At 39.7% G+C, this 24674-nt stretch overlaps 1 protein-coding gene across 1 annotated transcript in view; it reads left to right on the top strand.

Moving 5' to 3' along the window:
* The first annotated feature begins 2511 nt into the window (after positions 1 to 2511).
* The window catches only part of cgnl1 (cingulin-like 1), a 38328-nt gene continuing 16165 nt past the window's right edge, over positions 2512 to 24674 (top strand). The window contains exons 1-8 of the mRNA XM_084717842.1: positions 2512 to 2682; positions 6764 to 8430; positions 9260 to 9354; positions 11500 to 11602; positions 12392 to 12481; positions 13207 to 13343; positions 14514 to 14652; positions 15285 to 15497. Of these exons, the coding sequence (XP_084573968.1) occupies positions 6811 to 8430; positions 9260 to 9354; positions 11500 to 11602; positions 12392 to 12481; positions 13207 to 13343; positions 14514 to 14652; positions 15285 to 15497 (2397 nt within the window). The 5' untranslated portion in view covers positions 2512 to 2682; positions 6764 to 6810. The remainder of the gene's footprint in view (positions 2683 to 6763; positions 8431 to 9259; positions 9355 to 11499; positions 11603 to 12391; positions 12482 to 13206; positions 13344 to 14513; positions 14653 to 15284; positions 15498 to 24674) is intronic.

The raw sequence follows: 24674 nt of genomic DNA, 5'->3' as shown, positions 1-24674 counted from the left end.
TGTTAAGTTGTTTAACTTTGCTCCATCTCAAGCTACAACATTAAAATGTCTTCCATGTTAATGAGTCAGTAATAATGATCTTATATTTACAATATGTCTTATATTTACAGAAATGCCTCCAATACAGCTTAAAATGCTGGATTGGATATTGGCAAATGTACAGCTCTGCACACTGATTTGATATCATTTATCATAATTTAAAAACAATGTCACACAACAATGCCAGCAATAATGTCACATCCATTCAGGGTCAGTATATACACAATCCTGAGAGGGGCTGTTTGTGTGCAATAATGACTACTTTTACTTTTGATTTTTAGTGCATTTTGCCTACTTTAGCTACTTTTGCACATTTACTTAGATTATATTTTGAATACAGGTTGTAACAAAGTATTTTTAAATTGTGGGATTAACACTTTTTAACTGAAGTGAAGAATGTGGGTGCTTTTTCCATCACTGGTCATTTTGTAAGAGTCCAAACTGTTCAGCATGAGACTGTGAAAGTGAAACTGTCATCGGGGGAGTAGCAGATAAATCCCCAAAGTATTGATAGTGCTGACACAAAGTCTTGATTTGAGTATCGATACTAACATTAATAGGCTCGATACCTAAAAATGGATCCATCATGTCTTAGATGACATCCTGGGCACACGCATATTCTTCTTGGTGTTATAACATTTGTACCTCTGCTGCTGTTACCATGCATGTAATTAAATAACTAACAAGGAACAATAAAGAAAATACCTCATGTGGGGCAAATTATTTAGCTGTAATATATTCACAAGTAGAATTAAATATTTTGTTCCCATACATTAGCTGGTTTAAGAAAATCAATAATTAGTACTAATATACTAATTATATAAAATTATATATAATTACTTTGTATTGGATCTCAACCAAATATTGTGGTATCATCACCCCTAACTGTCACTGCATCATTGTATTAAAAATACCATCTGTGAAGTTAAAGGTACTTGTTTTGGGTCATTTTATCCCGTGTAAAGTGATATATTCTGAACTACAGGCAAACTAAACACATTTTGTTACCAAAATGTTCTGAGTAGGGAAATGATTGCTGGGTATCATTTAAGAATTTTCTTTGTTGCAATAATACTAATGTTTTCACAGCAAAACAACACCAATGCTTTTACATGGTACATTACAAATCTGACCAGATAATCAGAACCAGCTCTCAGAATTTGATACCAAGCTAAAAAAAACAAACAAACAAAAAACAATAATAAAAAGCCCTACAGAAATTCCAAATTCATCACTAATTTTGAGAGTTGTTTCCTACATTTTATCCATCCATCAGTAAAGCTGGTTGTCATAATGTATTTTTTGGTTAGTTTTTTTGTTTTTGTTTAGTAAAGCAATTAATCTAGAGTATGGCCTTTTAAGATACTGTGAAAACTACCTAAATATCATCAGACTTTGCTGTTGTTCTGCAATAGATAGATAGATAGATAGATAGATGTACTTTATTGATTCCAAATTTGTGAATATTTTGCATGCAAATGTTTGTGCCGATATTTATATTGAAACTGACTGTAGTCGTACTCCTGCTACTGCCTCATTTAAACCATCCTAGACATTATTTATCACTGCTCAGTGGTGTTTGCTTAGCCCTGCACTTCCTTTTAAAGCACATGTAGAGCACAGACACTTTATTTCTAAAATAACACTCACTATGCTGAACATTTTTCAGCATTTCTTCATCCCACTCAGCATAACACCTGCCTCATACCAGGGTTTTCCGTTGTAATGCTGGACTCCACCATCCCTGCGCTTTATACATGATGCTCTCTGTATCTGTGATGGTGCGTTTACTGCACAGCCTGTGAGTTACATTCAGGTACCAGTACCACCACCAGCGCAGGCTCTCATTAACTAACCGCATTCAGGTCGGCTCACTATCCACTAGATGACGCTCTCGGTTTTAAAGACATGCAGCGGTAAATTGCATTTATGCAGGACACAAATAATTAAACTTATGCATCGAGTTTGGATATACGAGTGTAATTCTTCCAGAGCCTTAAATAATTCATAAAACTATTAGTTTGGACAATAAATTATGGACTTTAAGTGTGCATCTTCTTATTTTGATCTCCCTCTTTTTCTGAAATGTATCAGTATGGTGTTTTTGGCTTATTTATACGGTTTTGGTCCAAAAGATATATAAGGATTACTATCTACTGGGCCCACCCATGTGCTGTTTTTTCACATAGCTAAATAGTGACTCATAGCTCAAAACTTATGAACTCATTTCGTATTTGTGATAAAGTTATGAATGTTGGCCCAGTTTCTTTCAAACACAATCAACTAGTCTTTTAGTAGTTTACTCACTTACATTATCTACTTTATAATGACTTGAGACATTAATTAATGGAGTTACTGTCAGGTTTTCCCGCTGATGACCCTTCCTCCTTCTTGAGTTTCCTTGACCCAGCGGACTGCTTTTTGAGTGGGTGGGCGGGTGTTGTGCGCTTGTTTCAGGAGGCGGAGCGGCCCGGAGGGTCGGGACGTCCTTCTCAAACTCTCCCAGAAAACAACACAGGGACCGAATAAGTTAAGCGAGCGGTGGCGTGGGCACTTTGCTCCGCCGTTTTGTCTCCTTTAAAACCCATTTGAACAAAAGTTTATAATCTGCGGTAACTTGAACAAGAGCGAGAAACGACGCTGGTGAGTAAATTTAGCTGGTGTTCACTGTGGAACGTTCAGTGTGCTGAGGGAGCGTTAACAGCCGTTAAAACAGCCGTTAAACTCAAAAAAAAAGGAGCTTCAAATGAACATTTAACACCAAAAAACATTAGTTGACTAGATTCAAAGTCGATTTAATGAAGTGAATCACGAAGACGATGAATGTGTGAATCTTTGAGAAGTTTTACAGTTGTTAAATCTCAGGCTGCTGGTGTATTTCAGCCACCTGTTGCACTGAGCAGCGATGTAAAATGTCCAGAAACTGCGTCAACTCAATCTGCCGCCGTCTCTTCACTTCTAATTAACGGTAGCTAATTACTTTAAGACTTTACTCTAACGTTGTGTTTGTTATTTGTGATTTACACATTAGTGCTATGATTTAATTGTGTTTACAGTTACTCCCTCATGTTGAATTTACCTGACGCTCCAGATTAGTGAACTCCCATTCATGTTACACTTAATAATATTTTCCCACAGTGTAAATCCTCGCTGTCTAGCTTTTACATCCAGCCTTTCAGTGTTGCTCTTAACTGATTTATTTGTTTCATGAAATCCTGTAAAGCACTGTGGCTATAACGCACTCAGTGTCAGGACTCTGTGACACAGAGAACAATCAGTTCACATGAGGAGATAAAAATCTGCTTTGTTAAACCTTTGCACAGATTAAAGCCAGGGCCTTGACATCCAACCTGTGCTCTGTACTGACCTCTCTGCTCTGCAGCACAGGGGTCAGTGAAGGCACCACCGCCACTATGAATGAAGGACAGTGGGGCAACTCAATTAGGCCTTCCTCCCCTTTTTCCAGTGAAAAATACAATAGCAGGAAAAAAGTTGCGTACTTGTTGGAGGTCTTGTGTTTTGGACACATGTGACACAAAGGGTGAAAGAGTCTATTGTGCTGCCTTTAGCTTTAATCTGTCCTCCTCCTGCTAGACAGGACACCAAATCTTGGCCCTCTTCTTTCCTCCTTTGCAGACTAAAGAGTGTGACGCTGACTAATTTTGACTAATTGAAGCATCAGGATCAACCAGTCACCACACTCACTGTCTTGGCTAAACCAAGCGGAGGTGAATTATTGTCGTGTGGTGTCAGGTGTGGCAGACATCTAAATGTAAATGGTTTCCCTTTGAGGTCAACCAATATGGTTTTGTCAGGCCGATGCTAAGGCTGAACAATTAATTGAAGGTTTATCAAAACTGCAACATGACCTATTACTATCTCAAATTGCATTGTTCATGTTTGTCAAAATAGCATTTTAAGTTGAATATTATCATGCAGCAGAGATGTCCTGGTCTATACATGATTTTCAACAGACTTAAGAAAACATCTTTGTTTGGTACAGATCCCCACAAAATCACATCTTAATCACTTTAATATGTCTTTCAATGAATATGAGAATAATGGTGCAAAAAATTATCATTCCCTCTAATATCAAAATCACATCGCCATTGAAATATCAGACAAAGTAATTGGTTAATAGATATTTTTTCTGATATGCATTTGCACAGAAGGGTAGAGACTATTAAAGATAAAATAGTCAGTCGAGAATGTATGCTTTTGGCTTACTCAGCCAACTGAATGCCTGACAAATCAATGTACTTAAATCATATTGATGCAAAATGGTGAAATAAAACATTCAATATTACCGTAAAGCTGTCCTGCTCACTGATATGAGTTTTGCAGCTTTGCCTACAATGGACTATTTAGAGATGCACCAATTTATTGGCTGATAACTCAAATAAGATGGTCTTCACTGATGGCAGTGGCCAATGTTATCTGTTGTGTCACATCAATTTTGTTCTCCTTAAATGTTGTGTTGGTTATTTGTGGTGAAGAAGTCACTGACTTGACATGACTCTGGTATGATGAAAGAGGGCAATGGATGTTTTTTATACTGAAGATTTCTTTTTCTTTCCTGGTACAAAAGGGAATAAATAACAAAAACTAACAAAAATAAATAAACTCAAATAAAACAAACAACCACAAAAAAATCCGCCAAATTGTTATTTTAACATCAGTATTGGCCAGAGTTTCATAATCGGTGCATCCTTATGCCTAATGCAACTAGAGACAAACAGTACACAGAAGTCTGAGTCAGTTAATCACTGTATATCTTCTCAGCCTACATATCATCATATCTCTCAACCCTACATGTGGCTATATATTTTCTAAACAGGCTTGACTGTAGGTCTGTCTTTACCTATTCTAGGCTAATGGGCTATATCCTGCTTTTGCTTTTGTTGTCAGTCTTATCAGTGTCCTTCTTCCAGGCCCATCTTGGTCCATCTTTGTATTGTAACATCAGGTAGAATGGGACTCTATCAGCAAGGCAAACAGGAACCTGTTAAGAGTCCTTTGTCCAGTGAAACACATGGTCGCTGCTGATGGCTTTGTCTTCACCGCCTTCCCAGGCATAAATGTGTCTGAAGCACATTTACCAGCTTACTTTAATATTTGTACACAGTCTGATATTTATTGCCAGCTGTGTTCTTCTCACGATTGTGCTGCAAATCTGTCAACTATGACAGCCCCACAATTATTATAAATGTGACAAAACTGAGCATAATAAGATTTTGTTGCTCTCTTTTCATAGCATTTCCCATGAGCGTGGGCTGAAAATTATAATGTCATTTACAAGGATCACGTATGCACACACACACACACACTCTGCACATTTACTCACAGCCCAACACCTACCAAAGTTGTGTAGAGGCGATTCAGCTCTCACATTTTTTTCTCAGGTCTGACTGGCTCACATTGGAGTGTTACCTTTCAGTCCCTTTTCTCTTAACCTGTTTAACCCATATTCTTTGTCATGCTGGGTAAACAGTCATTTTGTTATCCCATACCTGTTAGTCACACACCTGTAAGGCCTCACTAAACAGTACCTGGTCATTTTTGCTGTTAAAAAGAATGTGGCTGATGTTGACTCATATTTTCACTTAGAGATATTGTGGGTTCTGAGATGTTATATGCCAGACAGGGAGCTTATTGTCTCATCCTTCACTTGGCCAGAGCACAGTAAAGGAATAGTTGAGACTGTTTGAATGGGGGTTGTATGGGGTACTTATCTATAGTCAAAGTACTACCTACAGTGGTTGGCTTGCTCCCAGTTTGGAGAAGCAGAGAGGGGCATCAACATGGAAGAAAAGCAATGTACTGCTAAGGACAGGGTCAGCAACAAAGGGTATTTTAGCCACTTAAAAAAGGTCCACCTAAAAAATATCATCATCAACACTTCACAATCAGCTGTACGCTATATTAAATATATATATTATATATACAGAATATTTTCACTGCTTTACCTTGCTGTCAGACAACCTTTTCTGATGAACACAGGAGTTGTGGGCCTCGATCTTAGTTTTACTTGTGTCATTGTGTGACTTCTGTGAATCTGAACTATCCTTATAAAACACTGGAGTCACATAACACAAACAAACAAAGAGATTGAAGCAACAGTAGACCAGCAACTGCAGTGCTCCGTGAGCTAAAATTACTTATTTCAGCCATGGAGTTTGGATGGTTCGGAGAGAGGGAGATATTTTGCTACTATAACAGCATTCCCATCAGGCTGTCTTACATTAAAGTGGTAAAACAGTGAAAGTATTCTAAGTATAGAGAACATTTAAACTGATTTTGATTTTTTTAAGGGGTACTCTTTTAAGTGAATAAAATACCTTTAATTGCTGACCCTATCCACAGCAATACATTGTGTAGCTTCCATGCTGGTGACCCTCTTTGCTTCTCAAAACTAAAACTAAAACCAGCTAGCATCTACTGTGGGTAATACACTTACCATGAATAAATATCTCATACAACCCCCACTTCAAATAATCTGAACTAACCCTTTAAGTCAAGCAGTTTGACAGAAAATATCTCTGTGGAGAGAAAACAGAACATTAAGAATGTTAAAACAAGAAAAGAAAATGAAAGCAGGGGAGATAATTAAATGCAGCAAGGCTTTAATGTTTCATTAGTGTGGAACTGGGAGACATTTGTTTATACTGAATTATGTAGTGTCTCATCTCTGACTAATACAGCCTGTCTAAACCTTTGGTTGCAGAGGTGGGTGATCCAGGGAGAGGGATTTATTTTCCTTCTGCATTCCTGATGGAGTCGTACAGAGTGACTGGACCACAGCGGGGCCACACTCAGCCGTCCCGCCCCTCCAGGCCCCACAGTAATGGAGCTGGTACTTATGGCCTCAGCATCCGCGTCCAGGGTATAGATGGACACCCTTACGTCGTTCTCAACAACCAGGACAGGGGTCCTCAATCCTATATCGACCCTAACAGTAACGGGTACATTGACACAGAGGGCTCTTTTATTGAGAACTACGATGAGTATGACTTCAGGGGAGGAAGGGAGGCTGGGTCCAACAGCCCCTTCATGGAATACAGGTCTCAGAAGATGATGCATTACTCTGGTTCTCAAAATGGTGTTGCAGAATCACAAGGAAAGAAACCATCCACCCTTCTGAACTTTCAGAAGCACCCTGAGATACTGCAGCCGTATGATCCTGACACCAACTCCCTGAACCTTGGTGGTTTCCACAGCCTGCCTTCAAGGCCTCTGCCTCAGGCTGAAACTGGAAACCAACAGCAGAGTTTCTCCTCTAGATCTGCTGTAACGGCACCATCCCATGCCAAGTCATCAAGCCCGGACCATAAAGCTCCTGTGCAGCGAGACAAAAGGCAACTTCCATCCCAGAGCCTGAGTGAGACAGGGCTTCCTAAGCCGAAGTCACAGTCTTTTCCTCCAGTCCAGCTCACTCAGCCTCAGACCAGGACACAAACAGCCGAGCCGCAGTCCAAACCTCGTCCCACCAACCTCAACGCACCTCAATCCAAACCAGTCTCTAAAACTCAACCAGTGCCTCCAGCCCAACTGCAGCCCTCCACTGTGTCCAGTCCTACCAGTGAGCAGAGCAAGACGTCATGCAGATCCCCCACCTCTATCAGCAGCACCAACTCCAGCCTGGAGCGTACCCGCCGTGAGCCTGATGTTCTTCCTCTGCGCAGGACCGACTCCAGTGGGCCAGTTCTTCAAACCTCTTCACGCTCACGCCACTCTTCCTCATCTTCCACTTCTAAGACTCTGATAGATGAACAGATGGAGGCCCTGTATGCAGACACCATCAACCGCCACGAGAACCGCCGCTACATCCCTTTCCTCCCTGGTTCAGGCAGAGACATTGACACTGGCTCCATTCCTGGTGTCGATGAGCTCATTGAGAAGTTTGATGGCAAAGATGGCAGCCACCCGCGCAGAGGCAGGGCAGGGCGCAGGAACAGGATCAATCCAGAGGACAGGAAGCGCTCACGCAGTGTGGATAGTGCCTTTGGCCTGCGAGATGGCTCTGGCTTCACGGGTGAGTTTAGCCGCCAGCGAGGCACATCAATGGAACATGTTCTGCGGCCCTCTCAGCTTCGGCAGCAGAAAACAGCAGGTGGTCAGGACTCCTGGATCACAGCTGCCGACTCCAGGTCGACCCCTTCATCTCGTGCCACCAGCGCACCTGGCTCCCCACAGAACACCATCTCTAAAGGCGTGGGCTCCATACAGGGTTACAAAAAGCCGCAGACTCGTTCTGCACTACCATTCAAGAGTAAAGAGGTTGATGATGGCGCCTCCTCAGCTGGGAAGGTCTCAATGACATCGCTGTCAACATCGCTATCCAAACCTTCTTCCACCGCAGACAAAAAGCCCAGTACAGAGGCAGATGTTCAGGTAAAAAGCCAGAGAGCTATGCTATAGCAGAGCTTTTTGCTATACACACAATCTGACATTTCTTTGTTTAAACTTGAGTCTTATTTTACTGACTTAAAGGAGCAATACGTAGCAGAGTACTTTAGTCCAAATAACCAGTTGGTGCTCTAGACTGTATTTTTAATAGGTTGATATTCTATTTAATACACGATCTATAGTTGAATCAAGTTGTTTTCATCATGACAAGCAACAGCAAATCCTGCACTGTAAGTTGGTCAGTCAGTTGTCTGTCAATGTAAAGTTCTTTGTCCTGTACTCAGTGGCTGTCTCACTGCCTGCCAGACTCCAATAACAAATTGCTCAATATAACCATTATCAATATCTCCTTCTAAAAGATTATATGACTCATAAACAGACACTAACTCATTTAACATGCATTTGAACTCTAATTAACATAAAATGGGCAAATTAAAATGGTTATTCTGGCCCGGAATTGAAATTCCAAAGGAGGACACTGCAGCTGTAGTGTTGCTGTCAGAGGAGCAAGTATCTAGGCTCAGCATGTTTCCTTAATCTCTGCTGGCGTATCATGGTCATTTTATGATAAATGTCTCTACAGTGGCCCAACACAGACAAACAAAACACTGGCTCTAGATATGACCTTTTGCATTTTGCGTGAGTTTCACGGCCACTGTAGGTTCTCCTTCACACTTGGAATTGGAGAGTGAGACAAAGTGTTTTTAATCTGCAAGCTCATTGCTAGAAGCCAATAAATCTAAAGTGAGGATTTGTGAGAGAAGACCACTTTTTTTGCATTGTTAATCTCCATTTAATTTCCTGTCATTTCCAGGCGACACCTGATCTTCTGAAAGGTCAACAGGAGCTTTCACAACAAACACATGAAGAGACAGCAAAACAAATTTTGTTTAATTACCTTAAGGACGGGTGAGTTATTTTAACTTATCTTATCAAACTTTGTTTTGGGTTTATTTCTTCATATTAATAAAAGAAATGTGACCAAATGTTAAAATGTTATGGTCATAATCTTTGACTGTTAGTTGAATCATGAACGGAGCATATTGTTCATTCTAAAATGCCCAAATCCAACTTGTACCAGAAGGCAATGGATCTTGAAGGGAGAGACTGTTCTGTGGGAGCACATAAATGGTTTTTATCAGCGTTTGACTGTTTGTGATAAAAGCGAAGGAATGTGCTCTTCTTACCCTCCCATCCAGGCTGTGAGTGATCCAGCTGTCTGGGGTTTGTTTTCCTGCAGAATCCCACTTTCTCTCCCTCCTGCTTTCTCTTTGCTGCACGGTGAAATGAGTCGAAGACATTCTGTTTGCTTCTGTAATCAGACACTTACAGCCCATTGAGGGAAGGCATTTGTTGGGTTAAAAGGTTAACTGCAGGTTAGGTTTTAAAGGAGTTTGTATGATGAGGTTTATTCATTCTTTACACTTTTTAAAATAAGATAGCAAGTCAATGTCAAGAGTTCTTTCTTGAGTTGAAGACAAATGCTTGTTCTTCTGTACTCTGTAGCGTTAGTTGCATTAGTTGTGTGTGATTTTACAGTGAGAAACAGTTTCCAGGTTTCTATAGTTGCTTGTGGTACCATAGCAAGAGAACAGGAAACTGCTTGGGTGTGTCAGGCCACAGGTCAGGAGTCACAGGACAAAGGAAAGGAAACACAGATGGAAGTGCTGAGGCTGAAACTGAGCTACATTCCCAAGATCCAGAAGACAAACATTCACCAACAGGGGTTATAAAGGTTTAATGAGAATCATCTGTATGAGGAGGAGAAGAAAAATTTGGGGGTGTTTGGCTCTCTGTGTCAGCCATAAATTTATTCAAATAATGTATCACTGCTGTCATGTGAGAGTGTTGTAACTCCTTTTCTGTGGATTCTGATGTTTTCACTTTAACTGAAGGAGAAAATATTGCTCTGTGGGATGAGCAATCCTCCCATCTTTGGACTTTCAAACTCCGAAATGCTCAGTGTTGAATGCTAAATACAAAGCTGCTTTTCTTTGCTCTGGAGAGGTTGATGTTTAGGATATTTTAGGTAGAACAATACTGTAATGGGGCTCCAAATTATTATTTTAACTTAAGGTAAAAAAATGTCTGGGTGTGCCTTGTTTTACGACTAAATCCTGTGAATCCAGTAATTCTGTTTTTTCATTTAATAATATGAACAAACCTTGTTCACGGTGCATCCATGTTTTAGGTCATTTATAGGTCATAGTAGTGTTTGATTTTGAGACCTAATTTTCTATAAATGTACTTAACAATCAATCATTTCATTAATCATTCACACTTGGCTGGGTGGTTAGGCTAATAACACTGTGGAACACACATTTATTGTTGCTTTATACATTTTTTAAAAGTATAAATATAACATTGTTTTAACATCATAACCAATGAATGATCTTGTTAGCCAACTAATAAAATAGTTTTAATGATCAATCAATGGAAGTACCCATAAACTTAAAAGCAGCTTGTTGTTTTAATAAATACAATGTTGCATTTACTATTTTTTCATATCAATAAATGATCAAAGGTCCATGTTGAGGGTTGTTAAAGGGTTGGATCTGAATAGGCCTGATTTACCATATATTACATTATCTGAATACCAAGAGCAAACAATCTATAAAATGTATAAAAAGAAGCTTCAATAATCTCTCCCAATTTGTCTGATGTTGTTTATATTTACATTAGAAGTTGTGATATTTCTAACTCCTGCATGGGTGCTGTAACATTAGCTCTGGATCTTTCATCAAGTGATGAAATTAGACTTTGCAGAAATCCTATTACATTGCCCATATGTTTGATTTTTCCGCTCATGTGCCTCATAGTTTATTGGACGGGTGTAATGAAGCTGTTTGTGCTGTGAGGTGACACATCAAAGCAGTGTGATCTTTCCTGACCCTCTCTGAGCTGGGAATGAATTACTCTGTTCCCAGAACACTCAGGAATTAACTCCTGACCCCCCAACACTGAAAGAAGTTTTTTTTTTTTTTTTACTTCTCATAATCAGAATGTGTTAACATACATGTCTGTGTGCATGTGTGTGTGTGTGTGTGTCTGCAGAAGCAATGATGATGAAACGACGAAGAGAAAGGTCAACCTCGTCTTCGAGAAGATACAGACATTGAAGTCTCGGGCCACGGCAAGTTCACAAGGCGACAACAAAGTGAGACATTGTTATCTAACTTTATTTCTGCAACACAAACAGTTTTTAAAAAAACCTTTAAATAAAAAAAATATTCTCTGCTATCTCTTATGATATGCCAACTACATGAGAGTATGAGAGTAAAGTGTAGTTCTACCTTCATGCTTTAGCTGTGTACCAGTGAAATAGATGAGAGATGAGTTTTTGGATTTTTGCTAGCTTTAAATGGGAATTTGTAAATCTTTAAGTAAACATTAAGTTGGAGTAAGTGATTCTGGAGCAAGATAGTTGGTTGTTGAGTCTCAGTCCAGGTCATCAACACAGACACTCAAATTGAGCCACTCAGCAAAACAGTGAAATTAACAACCCAACCCAAAGTGTCATTATTTGACTAGGATGGAACTCAACAACCAGCTGTCTCTCTCCAGAATTGCTTACTCCACCTTTTAAAGTCTTCCTTAAACTCCCTTTTGATCAAAACCACTAAAGATAATTGTGATCTTAAAGCTTTTAAAACTGTCTGTTGTTTCAGGCTCGGCAAGATGGTTTTCCTAGTCAACTACTAGTTGTAAATTAAAGGCAATTGTTAACTACTCGTTGCAATGAGACTGAACATTTTGTTGATTTATTTCAAATACACAAATACACAAATAAATTAAAATGAAGTCGACTGAGACTCTTCTCATTGACTAACTGTTGACTGTTCTGGGGCAGCCCAACTTTGCATAGCAGACACTGTTAGTTACTGAACATTTACCCTCTAAATATGAGTAAGAAATAACCAACTCTAAAACTTTTGTCCTCTATCAGTCTCTGGACTTCACTGCACAGGCCAAAGCTCTGCAGGAGCAAAATGCTGAACTGGAGAAAGAAATGAACGAACTGAAGAGGCAACTTGAGGTAACAACAGTCTGACAGCATTGTGTCTCTAAGACCAGCCTGTTTATGTTGGCATGTCAATTTATTGCTAGACTTGTTCTTTGAGAATATCCTTTAATCAAGGGTTTGTTTGGAAAGTAGGTTTAAGGGATTACAGTTCAACCATTATTTAATGGACAGAAAAATAGAATAAACAGGCTAGTCTTTTGAAAACCTGTAATTCTGTGTTGTGTGGGTGTTTCAGTAAAGTAAGTAGAAAATCAAAACACTGTTGTTTGTTTTGCATTAAAGTGATTTAATGTAAACTGGGTGCAGCTTTTGGGAATGCACTTACTTAATGCTTTTTCATGGAGTAATCCTTTGCACTTTGCAATTCAAAACAGATCTGCTAACAAAACAAAAAACACAAAAAATTACCACATCTTTTTTGTCTAACAGTGAGTTGGTATGACCAATTCAATCCAAATGTCAAAAGGCTGGTGCAGGGGGCGCCCCTATAGCTCAGTCAGTCCTCTGCAGCGGCTGCCGGTTTGAGTCCCGCCTGTGGCTCATTTGCTGCGTGTCATCCCGTCTCTTCACCCCCCTTTCCTGTCATACCTTCAGCTGTCACTGTCAATAAAAAGGCAAAAATGCCCAAAAAATAACCTTAAAAAAAAAAAAAAAGGCTGGTGCAGGAGGTGTAAAAGACAAGATTTGTGTGTCTCTACATTTACATGTCAACAGTAATATTTGTGTTTCACCATCAGAAGAATCAGGCTGACAAGAAGGCTGTGGCAGGTTTGAAGGAGCTGCAGGAGGAACTGGAGCAGAGTGCAGAGGAATGCAAGCGTCTGAAGGAAAAACTAGCTAAAACAGAGGCTGAGCTCCAGACCACAGTTGAAGAGTAAGTGCAGAGTGACAGATGCTGGAGAATGACCAGTGACCATGTTCTGTCGCTTCATCGTTGAACTTCAATGATCCACAGAGGGAGGCAGGAACAAGGAGGATAGCATGAGCATCCTGCACGTTATGTCCTCTTGGTGTAGCTCCATGCTGGCAGTTTAAATGAAGAAGTGGTGTATCGGGAGAACAACGTCCGTTTTAACATTCTCCCCAAATCATATAATCATAAATTATAGGCTAATAATGATAAGCCTGATGTGTTATTCATCAGCTGTTTCTAAACTTGACATTTCCAGGTACTGTCATGCTGAAACCAGTGTTGGATGTGTGTTGATGAAACCACTCAGAGTGTTGATAGTTACTGAAGTGGTTACCATGTCAGTCTGTCTTATTACACAGCCCATTGTGTCTCCTCTCGTTTGTTAGGTTTATCTTTCATCCTCCATATTAATGTCTGCTTGGTGACTGATTTACTATTCATCCTGACAACACCACTTCCAACCCATGCATGCCAATATATTAAGTTTCTTTTACTGATTGTGACGACCATCTTGTTGCTGTAAACATTTAGGTTAAAACTATATAAATAAACATGAGAGGAAATAAATTCTTAGTGTCATCTTATTGGCCTGTTATATCAGGAGAAGGTTCATCTTGTTGATATGATATTTAATTTTAAAGCCTTTATTGGTCAGTATGGATTACATGCTGATATTATCATGCATCCTTGATTTTTGTCTGTTGGACAGTTGATAGAGGCGATTCAGACAGGAAACAAAGGGGACAGAAAAGTCCCCAGCTTGAATCAAATCTGGAACATCGCTGTTATATGGTCAGTTAACGGTTTCTCCCATCTTCATCTATTCTTCCAGCAGGAATAGATGTTCTGCTTTAGCCTACACGGCTGTGTGATGATTTGTTTGAGGTGTCTCGCATCACTTATCATACTCCCCCTCAATGTTGTCATGTAGAGGCAGTTTAGACATTATTGGTCTGCCATCGGTCAGGTATTCGTTTTAACCTCTGTTCTCTGTGGGCCTCACATCAGACCCAGCACAGGTGTTGCCATTTGTATGTGTGAATGAAGTGTCAGATGTGTGGGTGTGTATGTGCTTATCTACAGTATGTAGAGAGCCTGTAATGTGTTGTGACATGTTGTGTGGTTTGTCAGGCTGTTCCAGGTGAAGATGGAGAGGGAGCAATACCAGACGGAGATCAGAGACCTGCAGGACCAGCTGTCAGAGATGCATGACGAGCTTGACTCGGCCAAGAAGTCAGCTGCTGATGGAGAGAAAGACATCATTTTAGCGGTAATGCAGTCTTCATTGTCTTAGAGAAAAGAAAAAAGACTTTCTTTTTGCTATAAGCTTGTGGAACATGTGGCTGAATGTAAGTGCCACCATGATGAATGAAAGCTTTTTCCTTTCTCGTTCTTGAATACTAAAAACCTGTGCATTAAACCATATGGTAAAATGTATTTTCTGAGTGAGCTAACACTAAGGGGCCATTTCACACTGTATTTAAAAGTTTAATCTACAGTGCCACCAGTGTAGAAACTAGTATGTCTGGAAGGTACTCAATTATTTGTTACATCCTACACTACAGTTCAATATTGGCATAGTTTGCTACACTAAAATAACACAGAATACATTTTAGTTCACTGAAAACCTTTCTGAAGAACCTTAGCAACTTCTATTGGTGAAGGCTTTGTATGAAAGATTTCTCTCTAGAGACACTACAGAATAAACTTACTGAACAACAAACTGCAGTTTTTTTGGTGCAAGTTGCTGAGTTGTGGAGATATGGGCTCTAGAAATTTGTGCGTTCACCAAAGAAAACAGCAAACTGAAGGGTAATGATCAAACTCTGCAGGTCAACTCCAGTCTGATTCTGCAAATTCTGACGTTACCAAACCAAGTTACCAACTCCTCATTTTCTACAGGACATGATGCAACTGAAGCTGGAGATGCAGGAGGTTCTCCTTGCCAAGGAGGAGCAGGAAGAGGTGCTGAGGAGACGAGAGAGGGAGCTGACAGCTCTGAAAGGAGCCCTGAAAGAGGAGGTGGCCGCTCACGATCAGGAGGTGGACAAGATGAAGGAGCAGTACGAGAAGGAAATAAGCCGGCTGCAGTCGTCTTTGGAGGAGGCCAAGCAGGTAATCAGCCCCTTGTTTGTTTCCCCTCCTCCCTCCTTGCTCCTCCCTCCCTTTCCCCTCTCGTGTTCCCTTCTTCTCATATCCTTCACTCTAGCCCTCCCTCAATCCAAAAACACACCCTATCACAGAGGAGTATGGAGATAAGCACTGCATCAGGGGAGCTGTAACTGTTTCTGTGTGTGTTTTGCATTGCAAGTTGTGCCATATTTTGGTCATCAGAGGTTGAGGTGCTGCTTTGAAGTGATGTTATTAACACCTTTACCATAGTTTCACATCTGTGGCACCGAGACACTGGTTTTAAAACAGGCCACATTATATCCAGAATAAGCTTTGTACTGCAATCAGTGTGAACAGGATTGGCAGTGAGAGCAGGAAAATGAGGCAAAGAGGCCTTGTTTCATTGGCTGTGTTGCATTTGAAAAATATGTGGAATTCATGATGTCAACATACATACAAACATCAGAGAGCAAAGAAGAAGTCCTGAGTAAATCAAGATCCTGAAAATATTATCATCCAGCCACATAATTCCACAGACTTGCACTCAGTATTCTCCTCTTCAGTCTCCCTCAGTGAGTAATAGATTCTTAGAGCATTTGGTGCCTCAGTCGTACCACTGTAGCCTTATGTATATACTGTACATGTTGTACAAGTTAGCAGCTGCCTTTTCAATATTTACAGAGTTACTCCCACATTTATGTTAACCCTTTAAATTCCAGTCATACTTGTACATGCATAGATTTTATACCTTGATAAGCAGATGTTTTTTTGCATGTCTGCTGTGTTATAAATCTGTAGGTTTTGCTCCCAGTTTCTACTGGTGATGAGTAGGGCTGGGTACCAAACTTTGATATTTTTACTGCACTGTCCAAACTGCTTCAATACTATGGACTATCGAAAAAATGTCTCGTCATTAATACCACATTTCAGTATCAAAGGAGTAAGTCGCATCAGCATCAATGAGCCGTCACCCACAGCAGTGAGACATTGTTGAACAACTGTTTTTTTGAAACAAGTGGAAATTAAGCTCAGCTCCAGTTCACACACTTCAGACATCACCAGAACAAACAGATAAAATGAAAACGAAACACTGTGTAACAGAAAAATGTAGTTTGTCATCATTTTTCATGGGAAGTCTCTCTTGCCAGTCAAGTGTGGAGGTGTTTTCTTATCTCAGCTTGTTCCTCTAGGGAGGAACATGTTACAGGAAGAACAGTGTTTAAACATTTATCTGTATATGAAACTGTTAGGAGTTGCCTTTACTGGCAAGGTCATCATTGTAGCTTCATAACAAGTCTCAGTTAATGGGCCTGATATACTCAGAAACAGACACAGTTTTGTTTTTACCTCCATATTTATCTCTTTGTACCATCTGCAATGAAAATCAGTGTTATTCCGCACAATTGTGAGAGTAGCACCAGTAATTAACCAGCCATTATTTAAAACTGGAAAATTAGAAGTACGTATTCTTTAGAGCACAGAGTTTTTGCCAACGATTGTTCGAAAATAGAGGAAGGTGAGTTTAGATGGGATATGCATGGCAGGAGACAGGACACTGAAAGGACTGAAGACACATTGTTTTCAGTAGGTCGCCGTGTGACTCACGTGTGTCCTGTTTGTCTCAAAGACTGGAAGCTGTCGTTGTTCTGGACTTCCTGCAGGCCTGGCGGGGGTCCACAGCAGCTCTCTGTAGCAGGAGTCTATGAGAACATTTCCTTTTGTCGAACAGAGGTACTGCTCCCCCGAGAGGGTCTGTCATCAGGGGTTTACCCTCAGCGCTTTGTAAACACTTGGCCAGATGAAGTCATTGTTTGTTTCTCTTTTAAGATATGAAAGAGTTCTCACTCTTCTGAGCCTTCCATTTGTGTGTCCTTGAATTACTGCTCTGTCCTCAGATCAGACTTTGTGAGACATTTGTAGATTAGAGAACTGTGCCTATCAGTTATTATTCAGAAACATTAACTCAAATACATCTATACAGTGGCACCATTTATGATTTAACTGCTTATACTGTATCGGGGCAGTGTACAAAGAGATGATAAGATTTGATTCAGTGACATATAAAATACATGCAATTAATCATTTTGGAGTTAGAGCTTCATGGTAAATAAGTTTTTTTCAGTGACTCTTAATAATGTATTTCTAGACATTATGGGTTTTTTTTGTAATGAAAATACATTGTCTGTAGTGCGAAGAACGGGACATGTCCTGTCATCCCAGGTAAAATAAAATTCACATCTGGGACACCAAAAATACGGTGTGTGGGACAATTCTGGGACAGTAGAGAAACGTCTCATTACAAAAACATTGGAGCAAATTTACAAATAGGCGTTGTTTGGATAAATGGACCACACATTGGGAATCTAAATGGTTACGTTCTCACCAGAAAATATATTAAAACTTAAGAAAGTGCCATATTAAGAGTGCTGCAGTGTAATTTCACATCTGTGGCACTGAGACACTAGTTTTAAAATAGACAGGATGTATTGTATCCAAGAATAGTCAATTAGAAGAAAATAAGTTGCCAACTCTTCTGATTATCGATTAATTGTTTAAGTCATTGTTCAAGCAAAAATGTCAAATGTTTGATGGTTCCAGCTTCTTGGATTTGCTGCTTTTCTTTGTCATATACGATAGAAAATGAAGAGTCTTTGGGTTTTGGGCTGTTGGGCTTGACTAAAGAGACAATTTGAAGATGTCACCTTGGGCTCTGGGAATTGGTGATGAGAATTTTTCTTTTTCTGACATTTTATTGAATAAATGATTAATTGTGAAATCAATTTGCAGATTAATCAAGATTAATCAGAATGAAAATAATTGTTAGGTTATGAGAAAGTCTAATATTAAAAGAGAAAATGGCTTTTTTTTAAATCTGGCCCAGACGTTTTGCGGTGACCAGAGTGGCCCATGTGAGGATGAATGCTGGAAACTGGAGCACTAAATTGCTCTGTATACTAGTTAATTGCAGTGGCAAGCCATCACTAATCTAATGAGCTCCCGTTCCTGAGATGCGTCGTTTCCCCTCTTCTTTCTGTGCCCTGAAAGAGTGGGGGTAATTGCGGACCTCAGCCAATGATGAATGATGAGTTTGTTTCACACAATAATAGCAGGGGGGTTGGGACATGTTGAATAAGTGGGTCAGTATGCTGGAGAAAAAGGGGATGCGTTGCTGACCCCCTGAAAGGAGCGAGGGGCCTGTTTTGTGTCTTAAATTGAAAGCTGCATTGTGTTTTCAATGAGGTGAAATCCATGGAATTTCATCAAGCTTGGAAAAATGTTGGTCATGCTTTCCTGAGAAGATATGAATTTGCTTATTTTGAGCACCACTTATCTGAGTTCTTAATGTTCTGTAACAAAAGATGTCTGCCCGTTTGGAAATGGATTTGATCTTTCATGTCAGCATGTACTGGTATGCAAAAAATGTGGAAAGATGAGGTGCGGCGAGGAGAGAGAAGGGTTTGTTTCCAGGAATGTCGGGGTCAAAGTGGAGAATGTGCACCCTGCAGACCTCCTTTTTCACTCATCTCCAGCTCGGTTACAGTGCACCCGCTCTGTCTTGCGGGAGAGAGGCTTGGATCTTTTCATTTTTGCCTCTTCAGGGTGCTACAGTTGCATCTCCATCTCCGCAGCGCTCTAGATTCTCAGTGTTAGAGGCTTTAATAGGTCTCACCTGTGCTCTCCCTCCTGACTGTAAAGACAGAGCCTTGTGCTTATCACACCATTTCCAGCTCTTGTTATGTTTCACCTACAGCCCTAAGCCACAGTGTGCAACACGGCCACATTGTTATCACGCTCTCATCTGTAACCTCAATCCCTAATGCTGTATTTTTTCATTTCCTAACTCCATGGATTCCACACAAGACTCTGCAGTGATCTCCTGCTCAACTAAATGCAGTTCATTTTTGGGCTGGTGTCATTCTTGCCTGTATCGCCGCCTGCCTCTCGCGTAATCTCTGTCAGTGTGTGAACTGAAGTCTCACTGTCTGATCATCAAACTTACGTAGCCCAGAGAAGAGTCCCCCCTCAGGCTTGTTTTGAAAGTAAAGACTCCCGCATGAGTCTGTGTGTTTGATGATAGCGCTATATTTCCCAGTGTAGCTTTAGGAGCTGATGGAGGAGAGAGACGCAGGGCAGCGAGTGAGGAAGGAAATGATGGAGAGACTTTCTGGATCTTGACAGAGAATTAGCTGTTTATCCTTGTTGAAATATGAGGTCTTCTAGGTCTACAAATACCTTTAATGATAACTTTATAGATTGATGACATTAAACACTCTTAAAAGAGACAGGAGCTAAATACCCAGCAGCAGTTCAGTCAGTAAAGGTTCAGCTCAGAAAATGTTGCTGCGCACCCATATGAGGGTCACGTCTGTCTGAAACCAGGCAGTAATATGGATTTTTGTGTTTGTTGTTCCTTTACCTTGCCTGTGAGTGCTGATGTGGTGGGAGTCTAATCTGCCAAAAGAACTTCTTGGAGTTGAGTTAAATGCACACCTCCTCTTGAGATGACCAGAAACATATGAGACAAGTGTTTAAAACCTGAGAGTTTTTAGTGCTTTAAAGGCAGTCAGTATGTTTATTTTTGAAGTTAAGTCTTGTGAAGGCAATTTTGCATTTTTCAGTGTTTTTCTAATCCAGATTTTGGCCTTCTGTTGCATTTTAAATTCCTTTTTAATATTATATCATTAATGATGACAGCTGATTGGTTCAGTACATGACTTTGGACTTCTTTGTAAATGTGTCTTCAGACTTGATCTGTTGTGTGGGATGTGGATTTTGGGCGTTCCTTCTCTCGCTCTCTGGTTTATTCAAACCTTGTCTTCTTTGGCCTTTGGCCTGGAAAACTCGAACAAGAGTTTCTCCCCTCTTTGTCTTTCTGCTGAGACTTTAATGTGTCTTTGATTTGAGATTTGGCACTGTGCAGCCTGGAAGACAAGAGTCACACTCAACTAACATTCTTAATTTTGATAAATGCTCCTGTAATGAATGTTATGAAGTAGTACGTCTGGAACAGCACCTCACATCACATTCTCTGTCTTCACCTTGCATGATCCAGTTTTACATCAGAGAAATAAATGGATTCTTACTGAATATTTTTAAAAGGTTGTAGATAAACTGATCCTGAAGTTTTTAATATCCACAAACTTGGGATGAGATCACAGACAGCTTTGATCAAATCAGGGGCCTCATTTGTAAAGAACTTAGTTTTATAATATTTTCCAACAGTGTGCTTTCATTCAATTCATAAAAGATACTGAGCATAAAATACCTTATTTAGGCTTTACTAGGGAATAGCCACAGACAAAAAGAGAAAACAAACCTTTTGGAAGATGACATTGAGTGGAGATTGAAGCCAGGCAACATGGAGAATTTGGTGGACTAAATTATAGGCTGGCAAACAAAGCCAAACAATTAATTCCTCTCACATTGTTCATAAAGCTTAGTTACATATGTGTCCCAAACTGCAATACCCCGACTGAACAGCAGGAAAATCCTGCGTATCAAGTCTAGACTTTGCTTAGAGATAAGGTCATTGCAAAATAAGGTTTTTATAAACTAGAACTGATTGATTACAATTCTGATTTATAGATGAAGCCCCTGGTCCTAGGAAACCCAAAAATTGGAAGCAGTGAGGGACTGTCCTGGAGTTCAGGGAGTTGTTTTTTTTACCAATCATGTAAGCGAAGTGCATTTCAACCTGTGATGAAAGCACATTAAAGCATTTGTATGTCTTATGTCTATGCTTGTTTAGATGACGATAGCAGTCATGGGTATTGTTTTCAGCAAATGGTGTTTGTCTTGTCAACAGAAAAACCCCAAAGAGTGCAATTGACACAGCAGGGAGGAATTAATAAAAAAAGTGATTTTTATCAAGCAATTCTCTAGAATCAGAAACATAAGTTTTTCTGCGTGGTCACAATCTCAATATTTTCTGTAAATCCCTGTCACATCCAGACACCCCTGCAAGCGTGCAGTTTGGCTTTGCACAAACACTCTTTTAAAAGCAGGATTCTGTTTCCAGTTCTCTGAGGACAAGACAAGATTTGATTACCGTCCTCCTTTGACCAAAGGGATGCCAGTGCTTCTCAGCTGTCGCGTTTTAATTTCTACTTCAATCCTTCCTTTCAGTCAATGACAGGCCTTCTGTTCCAGTTAACCTCAGCTCTGGCTACCTGCTTTTATGAGGAGTGCTGTTGTATTTGTAACACATACTTGTTGCTGGCAAAGCAAATCCAGGCTTCTCTACTGCCAAATAAGTTTTTTTTTTTTTTTAATTTCTTCCCCTGATATGAGGGTTAAGTTCAGATTATGTGATACCATACAGGAGACGACATGTACTCTGAATGACCTTGGACAGTTTTATTTTATTAAGTCATGTGTAGATATGTGGCCTGTTTCCAGGCGACAAGGCATTTTTTCTTTGTCACAGTGAGGCTACATCATGTCAGCTGTCAAAAAGCTCAAACCCACAATAAGGAAATACAGGATCAGTGACTTAGTTTTACCTCCCGCCACCCAAACAGTGAGCAGCTGACTGGCTAATAAATCTAAAATACATGTCTACAACACTCACTGTGTTGCTGGTCTGTATTTAGACAGACTTAACAGGAGTTAAAAGGCTTATTGTAGCCTGTAACGCATATTTTAGCATCTTTGCAAGGCTCTAATCTCTTTGTTTAGACTGAAATTGTAAGACCAGGATGTAATATTTCAATGAGAAGTCAACTAGATCGGTGTTTATTCCAGTCTACTCCTTTAAAAACATGAATGCATTTCATTTTCATAGCATGCAGGCCCATGAATGTAACAATTAGGATTGTTATTGGAATCTATAGATGCTTGTAAGTGGTGGTGCAGAGACAGCAGGTGGATGTTGAAGCTTCCTGTATTGAATCAGTCAAACAATCTGCAGTTGATGGTGAGGTGGAGGTTATGGTTTTGCAATGATTTGCCTAATAGAGAGAATCACACAGACAATTTTGTAGTATGCAGAAGAAAGTTAAATAAATATATCAGTGATATATAAAATTTGTGAAGGAGATGAGCTTTGACCACACAGGAAATAGGAAGGAACAAAGAGGCTTGAAACATGTGAGTGAAGACTGACAATAGGAACAGCAGGAAAGAGCTTCACTAGTAGTAAAGTAGAAGTAAAAAGGAAAGAGAAAGAGGAGATGAGAGAGAAAACATCTTCCTCATGGAACTTTTGGAGGAGCTTTATTTGCTATCTGCCAAATCAATTTGCGAGTGTTGTAATGGGCCTGTTTCTAACTAAAATCACAGTGCTAAATGTAGTTTTGTTATAGAAGTTAAGGGATCAAGGTAATTTATTTGTCACTTTACAAGACAGGTTTGCACAATGAAATCTATGTTATAGCCCCTTAACACACACTGAACATGCACATATTTTACAATATAACATAAACAATGTACAATATATGGTTAGAAATAAAATAAAATTGATTTGCGATAGTTGCATCCAAAATAGTAAAATATACCAACAGAATTTTCCCCATAATAGCCACAAAATATAACTTCAAAAATCAAATGATCTAAATAAAAATCTGCTCATGCTTCTTTTTAACTGGCCAATGTACGACCCACTGTAACTCAGCCTGGGAAAATATAAACATAGGACACAGGAGTTTTAGTGTAATAAAGATCAACAAACCAGGAGTTTTGGCAGCCTTTGCATTGTGTTTTATGTTGTTCACCATTCTGTTGGGTTTTGTGGAACAAATGTTTTTACAGTTTGCCAGATGGCGGATGAGGGCAAAAACGTGTGCAGAAAAATACCTCCAACATGTTTTTCTTCAAAAAAAGAAAACAAAACTCATGCAGAGCAATGTCAGAAATGGGGAAAGGAGAGAAATGACAACATTTTAGCAGCTGGATTTGTGAAACCTTTCTCTGTTTACCGCAATTCGGAATGCAGCGTTAATGACTTATGAACAACTAAAGACAAAATCAGGTGCACAGTACTCTTTACTTGCTTATAGTGGGTCTTTAAGAGTTGCATTTGAACTTGTTACTTATAGCTCAATTTTTGATTGTATTAATTTTGTATAATAAAAGGATTTCTGAAATATAGAGAAGTTAGTGTTCTAAATTCAGGAAAATCATCAACCCTCTGCTTGGTTGTGGATTTCTGTAGCAGGTTTCTTGCAGCTCTATTTATTTTAAGACCATCAGCTCTTTCATTACGCTGGAAGCTGATTTGGTTGTAATAACTGAGAGAGCCATGGTTTCACCACAGCACACGACCTGGGACACATTCTTCACTTCCAGCCTTCGTACTGTGCTTCAAAGACTGCACAAAGTTAGTTAATGTGCAACTTTAGACAAACAGTCTGAGTACATACGAGGACCCAAGTCAAACTTTGAGTTTGGGTAGAGGAGAAAAAGAGTTAGCGGTCTGGTATTACCACATATTCTTCTATGATATTGTACCAATACTCTGAAGTCAGACTGTGTTGTCAGTCTCTTTGTTAAATTTGTATTTGAAGAGGCGATAAAGAATTCTATTAAACAGACAAATTAAACAAATCATTGTCTAATAGCTGATAAAGTGATTGTTTTGTTAGTACTAATCCTTCAATGATTGTTAGGTATGCTTTAACACTTTTAATGAATCATTAACTTTGTGTAGCAGTGAATAAGAAAAGAATGAAGTGAAGTTGAATAACCAACGTATGAAAAATTAGTTGGCTCATAGGTTCTCATAGAGGTGACTTTTATGTGTTTATCTGACAATTTAAAAAAAGTTGATCTTTCCACAAGTGGTGTTAACACTTCATCACTGCATCCCCTCCTGTTTCCTGCCACACACAGCAGCAGGGTCTCCCTCTCTCCGGCTGGGTGGCTTTGCCCATGTTTTTAACTCGTAATGACCTAGTGTGGGAAGTGGGACAGGCAGAGAAGAGTAAGGGCTGAACTTGTTGTGTATGTTGTTAAAATGGAGCACTGACACAATCCCGGCGCTCTCTATCAGTGCTTTATTATTGTAGTGAAAGCTGTGTTTAGCCCTACGTCCCACCAAACCCCTTTTTTCATTCCTGAGCTTCCACCCTCAACACAATCAGAGTACAACTAATACAACCACAGGGATTACAGAATGTTTTATGTAGTAGAAATATGAATGAAAACCACCTCAAAAATAGTTTCATATCAGAAGTAACTTGT

This window comes from Lutjanus erythropterus, chromosome 1 (genome assembly GCF_056507025.1).
Source record: "Lutjanus erythropterus isolate fLutEry1 chromosome 1, fLutEry1.hap2, whole genome shotgun sequence".
Lineage (NCBI taxonomy): Eukaryota > Metazoa > Chordata > Actinopteri > Lutjaniformes > Lutjanidae > Lutjanus > Lutjanus erythropterus.
Note: the sequence above shows the minus strand (reverse complement) of the source record. Positions and strands in the feature narration are given on the sequence as shown.